A 12171-nucleotide genomic window follows, 5' to 3' on the forward strand; every position below is an offset into this window, starting at 1 on the left:
TTAAGTTCTTGGGGTGCTTATAATCCTGTTTGTTGTGATTTTTGACTAATCTGTGTGATGAGCCATTTCCTCATATGGTTTGTGATTTCTTTATTGGGACAGGGCAACTGTTCACATCCATTTCCTAGCTTGGGATTTCCAAACCTTAAGGCTGGTGTCAATTTGGCTGCAGACTTCCACAGGCCATGACATAAGAGTTTCTTCCATCCCAAGCTGGAATAGAAAGGACCTTCTCTGCAGCATCCCTGGACTGGAGATCAGATTTTCCAGGTATTCTCCATGGGAAGGACGTCTTAAGGAGGCAACTTGGTTTATGCTTATAGTGTTGTCCTGGCCCCAGGCTGCACCATCCAATCCCGAGTGTGAATTTAAAACACCAGCCTCAACTTTACTGGGCCCTATATCTGACTTTATTTTGCCCCTGGCTCGCCTTTTATATCTCTTGATTTAGGTTCCTTCTGTTATAAAACTCAGAGATTTTCTGTGTTTTTTTCCTCTCATATTAAATTACATATTTCATGTTCTGTATCATATTTTGTTCAGCATTTTAGAAATGTGAAACAGAACAGGATTCTGGTTAGTTCAGTTTTCCATGTCATTAGAAATTTGGGGTATGGGTTTAAAACATAAAACATAGTCTTGCAGTCTCTTTGCACTTCTAGTGTCTGGGCTTTGATTTAACACTGGCCACTAGAGCTCCTTGTCTTCACTGTGATTCGTTCATTACCAGGATCAAATTGGAATGTTCTCCAGATTCATCAGCATAGATCTGTGTGGCTCCAGCCTGCTCCTTCAGCTCTGCCTCCATGCTCTGCCCTTCAGAGTTACTGGCACATCCAGTTCATGTGTTTTACCTTTATACATTTTTTCTTTCTTTTGTGGGCAAACGATATCATATTGTCAATCACATATTCCATTCCCTGACAGCTAGTCATGCTGTTTCTTTCACATGCTTTTCCAAAAAACAGATTACTTGATACTTTCCACTTCTAAACAATTCTAAATTTCTAAAAATGCAGATTCTCTTCTAACTTGACTTAGTTCCTTTTCTCTCAAGATATCATTACCACTTGACATGTGTAAGTCTTATCAGTTTACGTAGCCTTTACCCAGCTCATTTATTTTGATGTGGTACTTCCTTTTAAAATATGATAAATGGAAATTTCTACTACACACACACAAAGGCACATACACACATACACATACACACACACACATCCTAAAACTAAAAATAGTCATTGCACTTAGACTGGAGAAATGAAGGGCAGGGTATATCCTTGGGAAATACTTGAAATTTTTACCATTTGCAATATTATTTTCAAGAATAAAAACAACATTAAAAACATAGACAAGTGTTATACAGTAAAATATACAAAGCAAAAAGCAATTTATATGACTGAATATAATGATGTCTATAAAGTTGGCTGAATTTTCAAGTTTTCTTGTCAATCAACATACAGTTTTTAAAATCCTCATATAGTCAATCCAGTTCCATTTTAAATGATAATTTCATTCTGTTATTTTAATATTTGTTTATGTTATATGAGCCAGTCATATTAACCATGTGATATCCAAGTTAACATGTGGTCAGTGTGTAAAAAATAAAATGAGCAATCACATAGGTCTTGCTTAAATGGCAGTAAGATGAAACAACGGCAAATGACTATTATGAGAAACCTAAACTTTACAAAGTTCTTTCGTAATTGTCATTTTTTTGTTTGTTTGTTTGTTTGTTGAGACAGAGTCTCGCTCTGTCGCCTAGGCTGGAGTGCAGTGGCATGATCTCAGCTCACTGCAAGCTCCGCCTCCCAGGTTAACGCCATTCTCCTTCTTCAGCCTCCCCAGCAGCTGGGACTACTGGCGCACACTGCCACGCTCAGCTAATTTTTTGTATTTTTAGTAGAAACGGGGTTTCACCATGTTAGCCAGGATGGTCTCAATCTTCTGACCTTGTGATCTGCCCACCTCGGCCTCCCAAAGTGCTGGCATTACAGGTGTGAGCCACCGTGCCCGGCCAGTAATTGTCATTTGTTACTGTCATCTGCAGGTAAGCTTACTGTGACTGTTTCTGAGGAATGCATTACACTTACATTCATAAGATTTAGCTGCATTTCACAATGTTGGGCTTTAAAAGGCCACCAAATGTCAAGCATCTGAGATTTGTTAGGTTTTATCTTTTAAAACTTAGTATAATTAAAAATTATTTTGGATTTTGAAAGGCCATGAAATATGAAGCTTTTATGGCATATTAGGATTTATCCTTTGACACCTATTTTAGTAAACATTAACTTGGATCTTGGGAATCACTAACACATTTTAAAACAATGAAATACACTACAAACTCTAGAAACATCTTTCCTCACTCACGATACAAAAGCCACCAGAATATTTTCTCTAAAACTAATACTGCATTTTACAAAAGAACTCTAAATATCGGGAAATGATGCCTATTTTTAAAAGTTTATTTTGTAATTGAAAAACAGTAGCACTCTCTCTTCGAGGCCCTCTCTTGGCAGGACACTACATGAAATCTTTCCTCAAAGGGTTTGGCTGTCATGGTGGCTTATGCTTGTAATTCCAGTGCTTTGGGAGGCGGAGGAGGGAGGACTGCTTGAGGCCAGAAGTTTGAGATCTGCCCGGGGAACACAGTGAAACCCTATTTCTACAAAATTAAAAAAAAACAATTAGTTGGACATGGTGGTGTGCACCTGTAGTCCCACCTACTCAAGAGGCTGAGATGAGACTATTGCTTGAGCTCAGGAGGTGGAGCTGCAGTGAGCCGTGAAGGCACCACTGCACTGCACTCCAGCCTAGGTGACAGAGTGAGACCTTGTCTCAAAAAAAAAAAAAAAAAGTCTTGGCACAAGGTATTCTTTAAAAAGATCTATCAGCCCCACATATAGGTACATATTTTTATATCAGATTTTAAAGGCTCTGATCTAATATGAAGTGAAAATCACCTAAATTACTTAATACTCAACTCTGAGTACAAATACACTAGTCTATGGGGTTCTGTGTCAAATGCTGTAAGAAAGTGCCCAAATTAGAAGAACCCCACAGCAACACCTTTTGTAAAAGTCAGAAACACTTTCAAGTCTGCTTATAGTAAATTCAGATTGCTCCTGAATTTCAGGCTTGGTTATATTTCAATTTTGACATCTCAGGAATGGCAATAATGCCAAGTAAGAGGAAGGTGGATATTGAGCAGTTCTACTTTAAAGTCTCTTTCTCTCAGAGAGTTTGCATTTTTCTGCCACACGCAGAACTAACAAGCTCCCTAAAATAATGATATTCCTTCACTGACTTTTTCCTTATGTCCGAGGATTTAGCGACTAATGATGGTTAAGATAAGTGCCTTCCCAGCAAAGTCTGACAATTGTCTAGGTTGTAGATCTGAGAGAGGGGGGTCAGTGGGGAAAACAGCATCACAACATTGTCACGAATGTATCACAGACCCTTCCAGATGTTTTCTGTAAGTGCAAAACTCATTATTTCAATATTCCTGCAGATATGAAACCTTGAAACCTCTCTGAATTCCAAAATTAGAGATTTTCCACAAAACTCATATATTTTTTAAATATTCCATGATATTCTTTTTATTTCCAGGTGTGGCATATAAAACTGACAGCTTACAGTAAGAAATATTTCTTATGATCAAACACTTCCTATGCACTTTATTGCTTTTAGTTTTGAATTATTTCAAGGTATGTTAGAAAATGAAAAAAATAAAAGATCTTCAGTATATGTAAGATTAGATGAACTAAGTTGCTTGTCAGTGGTTTCCATATCAACAATGTGACTACAAGTTAAAAGTTCTGAAGTACTAAATGTCTCTTCCTGAGAAATTTCCCATTCGAGGCTCAAGAGCACAAAACTTTTATTAGCGCTTCTCTGTGGAATCAGTTGGCATTCCTTGGTCTCTGCAAACTGGACAGCAGTTTCCTTTCACCAATTCAGGACTGGGACAGGGAGCTGGGGGACAAATCTCCACCACACAGGTGACCTGGCCACTCTGAAAGGCAGCATGCACATATCACCTCCATGTTTCTTATAGTCAAAGTACTTAAAAGACAAATAAATGTTTCTTATAATACATAATCTAATAAGCTGACTGTCTCAATATAATAAAAAATGCTCATGGTATGAGCTCATTTTTGCATGGTTTCTATTCATTCTTTCTTTCTACACATTTGCAGCACGAAGACCAAGCCTGCCCTATAAAATGTTACCTACCTTACTGTACCATATGGTAGGATTAGCTGAGGAAGTTCATGCATTTCTAGATGGCTGGAAAGAATCAGCTCTGTTCAAAAAGCAAACTAAATAACAAATACAGAGCATTTTTATTTTCTTTTGTTTTGGTAGACACCATGACAACACTTTTTTATTTTTCCATAGAATTATGTAGGTTTACCAAGTGCCTTTAGGCAGCATTTATAGTGAGCCTGACTGAAGAATAATGAGATGAACTCAAGTCCCAGGTTGGCTCAGTTTACTTACTGACATAAACTTCCTTAGCCTTGGTTCCTCGTCCATCAGTGAACATGGAAAAAGCTTGTGGTCTCTGGCGACTTCTCATTAGATTGTGACTATACTCTTTTATTAATAAGCAAAAGCCTCAAAATTTCACACCAGTACCTTGATCTTAATAATATGCCTAGAATCTACTGACATAAAATATATTTTTTCTCCTTTTGAATTTTTCAAGTATGCTTCAACTGGCTGGCTAGGAGAAGTGAAACGGGGAGTTGGATGGGAAAACTCGCAGCACAAACCTCACAGACGCAGTGAGTGCAGTCTTCTTTCATCCAGCGCTCCTCGGCCTTCCTTGGAACCCCTTTAACATCTGTACACCCTGCCTGCCTCAGGCGTGCCTCCAGCTTGTTTATCTGAAAGGGGAGGCAACGGAAAGAAGAGTGGGAATTGAAGCGGATAGCAACAAAGCTAGTCAATAACATGGTTTGATGAAATGCTCTATTCTGTAAGCACACACCTAGAAGGCAAAAGAAACTTCAAAGCCTACATAATTTTTCTTAACATTTTCCCCCAGAACTTAATGAGCTTGAATCATCCAGTATCCAAACTAATAAACAGTTCTGTAGGTGTTAAAAAATATTGAACATGGACCTAGAGTCTGAAAGAGTTAATTTCTAAATGAAGGGGAATTAAAATCAAATGAATGAAATTACATATTTGGAAAATCTTCTCAATAAGCATAAATGTAAATTCAACTAATAAGTATTTTATTTATTTTTTGTTGCCCAAGTTGTTATAAAATAATATTTATTTAACAAATATTTATTAAGTTTCAAAGATGAAAGCAAGCAGACCAGGGTCTCTCTGACTTTACAATTTGGTAGAAAGGCCAATAAACCACAGCTATAAGCCATTAGATAATGAGGGTCTTTAGGAATCCCAAAGGGAGCAGAAGGGAAGGTTTGGCTTTGTGTCCCCACCCAATCTCATGTTGAATTGTAATTCTAAATGCTGGGGGAAGGACCTGTTGGGAGGTGATTGGATCTTGGGGGCGGATTTTCCCCATTCTATTCTCGTGATAGTGAGTTCTTATGAGATCTGATGGTTTAAAGGTGTGTGGCAGTTCCTCCCCCATTTGCTCTCTCTCTCCTGCTGCCATGTGAAGAAGGTGCTTGCTTCCCCTTTGCCTTCCACCATGATTGTAAGCTTCCTAAGGCCTCCCAGTCATGCTTCCTGTTAACCCTATGGAACTGTAAGTCAACTAAACCTATTTTCTTCATAAATTGCCCAGTGTCAGGTAGTTCTTTATAGCAGTATGAGAATGAACTAACACAGAAGCCACACTCAGTTCTGCCTCAGGGAATGAGGGGATGCCTGATATTATGGACTGAACTGTGTTACCCCAAAATTCATAAGTTGAAGCCTTAATCCCCAACGTGACTATATTTGGACATAGGGCCTCGAAGGATGTAATGAAGGTTAAATTAGGTCATGGGAGTGGGGCTCTAACCCAATAGCATTGGTGTCCTTGTAAAAAGAGGAGGAGACACCAGATGTGCTCATACAGCGAAGGCCATGTGAGGACACAGGGAGAAGGTGGCCAGCAGCAAGCCAAGGTGTGAGGCCTTGGAAGAAACCATCCCTGCTGACACTTTGATCGTGGACTTTCAGCCTCCAGAACTGTGAAAAAACAAACTGTTTAAGTTACCCATTCTCTTGTATTCTGCTATGGTGCCTGAGCAGACTAATATACGATATATGGAAAAAAGCATTTGAGCTGTGAAAGATGACCATGTCTTTCAGGAGAACAAGCAGGGAAAGGCATTTCAGGCAAATGGAAAAAAAAAATATGTGTTAAAGCATGGGCACCACAAACAGATCAGTATTTCAGAAATGTACATTACTCTCCCCTTCTTTGTTGGGGAGATCCACAGAGAACGTGTTAGTGGGAACTGAAGTGGGATGAGTGGGCAGCAAAGAAAATTAGGCCCTTAAAAGTCACATAAATTAATTAAGTGCAGTCTCCAGGCAATGGGAAATAACATCACAATGGTCACTCCAGTGGCAACATGAAGGATCACTGGCGAGAAACTAACATGGAGACCAATATGGACTCCACTGAGGAAGGAGGGAGGGAGACAAAAAGAGCCATGTAGCAGGTAGAGGAGATTGGCTAGATGTGGGTTTAAGGAGAAGAGAAGAACCCAAAAAATCACGATGAACTCAGACTTCATTTAGAGAGCAAAAAGTCTTGATGTGAAAGAATTTTGATTCTGTAAATTCTTTTCACCGCTTTTGTGTTGAAGTAGGACAGGAGGGTTGGCTCTTGGAAGATAATTTAGCATGAGTGCCTACACTTAGGCAGTGGCATCCACCCATTCATTACCCAATAGGTATATTCAGTACCTGATATGTACCAGCTAATACACTAATAAACTAGCAGGACTTGACCCCTGACTTTAGGTGAGCAGTGAGAATGGAGAGGATGATAAGACAAATATTACAGTGCAGGCTTGATGACAAGGCTTCACAATAACCAGATGTGGACCAAATAATCCATTGCTTGAATGGGATCATGGGTTTGAAGTATGAAAATCACAAAAAAATCTCTGAAGATATTAATGAATATGTCCTAGCAGACTAGGACACATAGAAAACTTTTATTTTCAAAAACACTGGGAAAATGCATATCTATTCTAAACTTTAGGCACTTAGGACAGTAAAGCTTTTTCAAATTTAAATACAACAAATTAATAAATTATTTAAGGGAAATAGTTTTGTTTTTTTTGTTTTGTTTTGTTTTTTGAGACAGTCCTGCTCTGTCATCCAGGCTGGAGTGTAGTGGCACCATCATGGCTCACTGTATCCTCAACCTCCTGGGCTCAAGTGATCATCCCTCCTCAGCCTCCCAGGTAGCTGGAACCACTGGTGTGTGCCACCATGTCCAGCTAATTTTTTGTTGTTGCTGTTGTTTTGTAAAGATGGGGTCTCCCTATGTTACCCAGGCTGATCCTAAACTCCTGGGCTCAAGCAATCCTTCTGTCTTGGCTTCCCAAAGTGCTGGGATTACAGGCTTAAACCACCACACCCTGCTCTAAGAAGGGAAATAAATAGTTTAAGAATCTTGTATGTACCAGGGCCAGGTGTGGTGGCTCACGCCTGTAATCCCAGCACTTTGGGAGGCCAAGGCAGGGGGATCACCTGAGGTCAGAAGTTCAAGACCAGCCGGGTCAACATGGTAAAACCCCATCTCTACTAAATATACAAAAAATTAGCCGGGCGTAGTGGTGGGCGCCTGTAATCCCAGCTACTCGGGAGGCTGAGGCAGGATAATTGCTTGAACCAGGAGGTGGAAGTTGCAGTGAGCTGAGATCGTGCCATTACGCTCCAGCCTGGGTACCAAGGGCAAAACTTCATCTCAAAAAAATAAATAAATAAATAAATAATAATAAAAATAAGAATCTTGTAGGGATCATAAGTATAAGAAATAGAGTGCATGGCACTTTTGTTCCAGGCTTAACTAAAAAGTCTTGATGATAAAAGGATGTAACTTTCCTTTTCCTATCCCCCTATGTGTTCACTGTATATAGAAATGCCATTAATTTTTTATATGTGTATCTTGGGTTTATGTTGTATCCTGTAACCTTGCTCAACTCATGTATTCATTTTAGGAGTATTTTTGTAGATTCCTTGAGATTTTCTATGTAGGCAGCTGTATCATCTGAAAATAGTTTATTTCTTCCTTTTCAATCTATAGGCCTTTTCCTTTTCTTGACTTATTGCACTGGCAAGAACTTCCAGCATTAGGTTGAATGAGAATGGTGAGAATGGACATCCTTGCCTTGTTTGCAATACCTTGCAGTTTTATGGGGAAAGCATTCAAGCATTCACCATTCAGCATGTAAATGGCAGGGTGATGTTTCCCTTTTGCTGCTTTCAAAATGTTTTCCTTTTTATTTTGTTGTCAAAAGTGTGACTATGTGTCTTGGTGTGCATTTCTTTGGAATTGTCCTCACCTTCTCTCTTCTTTCTATCCAAGACTTGAATGACACAAATATTGGATGTTTTATTATAATCCCACAGGCTTCTGAGGCTCTGCTCATCTTGTTTTTGTCTATTCTGTCTCTGTTGTTGAGCATGTATAATTGCTAGTCTTCTATCTTCCAGTTCACTGATTCTTTCCCCTCTGATCTATATTCCATTTTGAGCCCATTGACTGATCTTTTTTATTTCTGTTATTGTAGTTTTCAGTTCCAAAATCTCCATCTGGTTTCTCTTTGTGTCTTGTATTACTTTGATGAAAATTTTCATCCATTTTTCATTTGTTTCCAGTGTGTTTGAAATTGCTCATTGAAGCATTTTTTATGACTGCTTTATTTATTTATTTGTTTGTTTGTTTATTTTGAGACAGAGTCTCACTCTGTTGCCCAGGCTGGAGTGCAGTGGCATGATCTTGGCTCCCTGCGACCTCCTGCCTCAGCCTCCTGAGCAGCTGGGATTATAGGCATGTACCACCACACCCGGCTAATTTTTGTATTTTTACTAGAGACAGGGTTTCACCATGTTGGTCAGACTGGTCTCAAACTCCTGACCTTGTGATCCACCTGCCTCGGCCTCCCAAAATGCTAGGATTACAGGTGTGAGCCACTGCACCCAGCTTATGACTGCTTTGAAATCTTTTTCAGATAACTGCAACACCTCTATCACTTCAGTGTTGATTGCCTTTTTTCATTCCATTTGAGATCTTCTTGGTTCTTGGTATGATGAATAATTTCCTATTGAAACCTGGAGGCTTTGGATCTTACTTAAGCCTTCTATTTTAGGTGTTTCCCTCTGAAACTGCTCTGGCATGGGAAGAGGGGTCCCACATCATTACTGCCATGTGGGAATAGAAGTCCAGGTTCCCTCCTTGGCCTCCATTGACACACAAAGGGGTTCTCTTCATTACTGCTGGGTGGAGTTGGGGTTCTGGCTCCCTGTCAGGCCACCTCATAAACCTCCTGGATGGGAGGCATAGTGTTCTGTGACTCCTCCCCACGTGGCCTCCATGCACTTCAGGATGGAGAGGGGCAGGGCAGCCTCATCATCCCCTGGTAAATGGATAGCACCTGGAACCTCCACTAGGCCTTCTCTGCAACCACCCCAGTGAAGAGGGAGGGGAGCTTCATTCCTCCTGGGTTAGGACGGAAGTCCAGGCTCCCCTTGTGACCCCAAGCTTTTGCGTGCAATCGTCTGGCATGATGACCCCCTAGTTTCCTACTTGGCTGTCTTGGACAGCAGCCTCAAGGGGTCCTTAGGTGCCTCAGTATACCCTGGGAAGAGTGAAAGCCACCTCCTCACTTGGCCTTTGCTGGTCTTGCTGGAGGTGGGGGCCACGGTTTCTTCTGTGCTGTTTGGCTGGGGTAGAGTGGTTATTGTCTAGAAGTTACCTGTATTGCTAGGCCTCCACTTTTCTGGCCTGTTGTCTAGAGGGACTCAGGTTTTGTTGGGCCTTTTTCTGTGTCTGTTGATGTGCTCAGATTTCTGGCTTCTTCAGTTTCAAGCCTGACCTACATGAGGAAAAACTACCCAGGAAAGAGTATCACATTGTTCCTGGAGCCCAAGGTCCCTGATCAGTCTGCTTTCTTGCTCTTCACCATTCTGAGTCATCTTATGTTTGTTTTAAACGTGATATCCAGGGGTTGTAGCTGTCTATACTATAATCAAGAGGTGTCCGTGTGCAGTGGCTCATGCCTGTAGTCCCAGCACTTTGGGAGGCTGAGGTGGGTGGATCACTTGAGGTCAGGATTTCAAGACCAGCCTGGCCGACATGGTGAAATCCCGTCTCTGCTAAAAATACAAAAATTAGCCAAGCGTGGTGGCAGGTGCCTGTAATCCAAGCTACTCAGGAGGCTGAAGCACAAGAATCGCTTGAACCTGCGAAGCAGAGGTTGCAGTGAGCCGAGATTGCACCACTGCATTCTAGCCTGGGCGAGTGAGACTCAGTCTCAGAAAAAAAGTAAAAATAAAAGAAAAATAAGCAGGAGGCAAAAATACATCTACTCGGCCTTCCCAGAAATAGAATTCTCATTAGACACTATTTCACGTAACATTTTTACTTAATTTATTCAAACTATTGCAGTTTTAGATTTCCTAAGGATATATAATCAAAAGTGTAGCCTTCTCAGCCTCACTGCATTCCCCAAAAAGCAGCTGCTGTGTCGAAGTAGATAATACTGACAATGATTGTGTCATTGCTCTGCATTCCAGAAGCATCCTTATCTGCATGGTTCCTGCTTGGGGTTGAGCTGCATCACTCCCCAAATTCAAATCTTGAGGTCCTAACCCTCTGTACCTCAGAATGTGATGTTTTTTGGAAATAGGAGTATTGCAGATGTAATTCGTTATGATAAAGTCAGAGTAGAGTGAGCCCCTACTTCAATATGACTGATGCTCTCATAAACAAAGGAAATCTGAACACAGATTAGCACACAGGGATAATCCTATGTGAACAAAAAGACAGAGATCTACAAGCCAAAAAACATCACATTCTGAGGTACTGTCTAATGAGACTTCTATTGCCTATCTCCTTCTGCAACAGCAAGGTATACTCCAGTTAGAGATGCTCCTTCCTCTGGGTTGGAAGATTGAAAAACTGTGGAGGAGAGACACAGCTGAACCCCAAAGAGCATGCAACATGAGTGAAAAACAATCCTCCTTGTTGCCGTAAACCAAGATTTGGGTTGTTAATAGAGCGTAACTTAGCAAAACCTGTCTAATTCATGGCTTAATCTAGACCAAATCGCTGTATAAAACGCAGTGAAAGAAAAAACTTTCATCACAACAACAACAATTACCAAGTTATCTTCTTCAGTGATGGCCCTGATACAATCATGTAAGTGTCTTTTCACTGGGAGCTGTACGGAAACAGTTATGGAAAATTTAGAAGAGCTTTCTTATTAACCAATTCATGTTGCTGAAAACCTTTTGTACTCAAAATTAGAAGGCGTAATGGAAAGTACTGCAGAATTGTAATTACATAAGCTTGAACTATAAAGTCAAGGGCACTCCAAGACTCAATGTTGTAAGGTTCAATACTTTTGCTCAGTGTACTTAAGATGCATCTCCAGATGTTTTATGCAAGAGCATAGCCCATAAACCTGAAGAGCCACATCTCCTACAAGATACCAGGACTTTTAAATTGGCAAAGAAATCTCTCTGTGTTCAGAAATATGAGTAAAACATAAAGCAACTCCAGCGTTAGTTCCAGCATGTAACAAGCTTGTAAATCATCACTCCCATCCTCACGACAAGAAAAATTGGACACACTGAAACTCAATAAATTTCTTAGAGAGCTAAGGTTGCAGGCCAAACCACTAAGGTGAAATCTGAAGAGACAGGAGGATAACAAGAGAGGCAGCAACCAAGATCTGCTTGCCTGGGACAGACTGACTGAGCATTGAGCCATACTGGTGGAAACACCCTCATGGTTAGTTTTATGAGCCAGCTTGGAGAGTGCTTTTGGATGAGATTAACATTTAAACTGGTGAATTCTGGGTAAAGCAGATTGCCTTCCATAATGTGGGTGGGCCTCATCCAGTAAGGTGAAGGCCTGAATAGAACACAAATAGCAGCCTCCCAGAGCAAGACTGACTTCTCCAGCAGATGGCCTTCCACTTCATCTGCACGATCAGTTGTCCTGGGTCTTCAGCCTGT

The 12171-nt window shown here is 40.6% G+C and overlaps 1 protein-coding gene across 2 annotated transcripts in view; it reads right to left on the reverse strand.

Annotated features, from left to right (window-relative positions):
- Positions 1 to 2938: 2938 nt before the first annotated feature.
- PXDNL (peroxidasin like) overlaps positions 2939 to 12171 on the reverse strand; it is a 516310-nt gene continuing 507077 nt past the window's right edge. The window contains exons 22-23 of one of the 2 annotated variants that reach the window (XM_054497848.2): positions 4776 to 4889; positions 2939 to 4012 (exon numbers count right to left, since the gene is read on the reverse strand). In XM_054497848.2, the coding sequence (XP_054353823.2) occupies positions 3881 to 4012; positions 4776 to 4889 (246 nt within the window). In that variant the 3' untranslated portion in view covers positions 2939 to 3880. Of the gene's footprint in view, positions 4013 to 4775; positions 4890 to 12171 lie in introns of those variants that run through there. The other variant, XM_054497849.2, reaches the window with a different exon arrangement.

This window comes from Pongo pygmaeus, chromosome 7 (assembly GCF_028885625.2).
Source record: "Pongo pygmaeus isolate AG05252 chromosome 7, NHGRI_mPonPyg2-v2.0_pri, whole genome shotgun sequence".
NCBI lineage: Eukaryota > Metazoa > Chordata > Mammalia > Primates > Hominidae > Pongo > Pongo pygmaeus.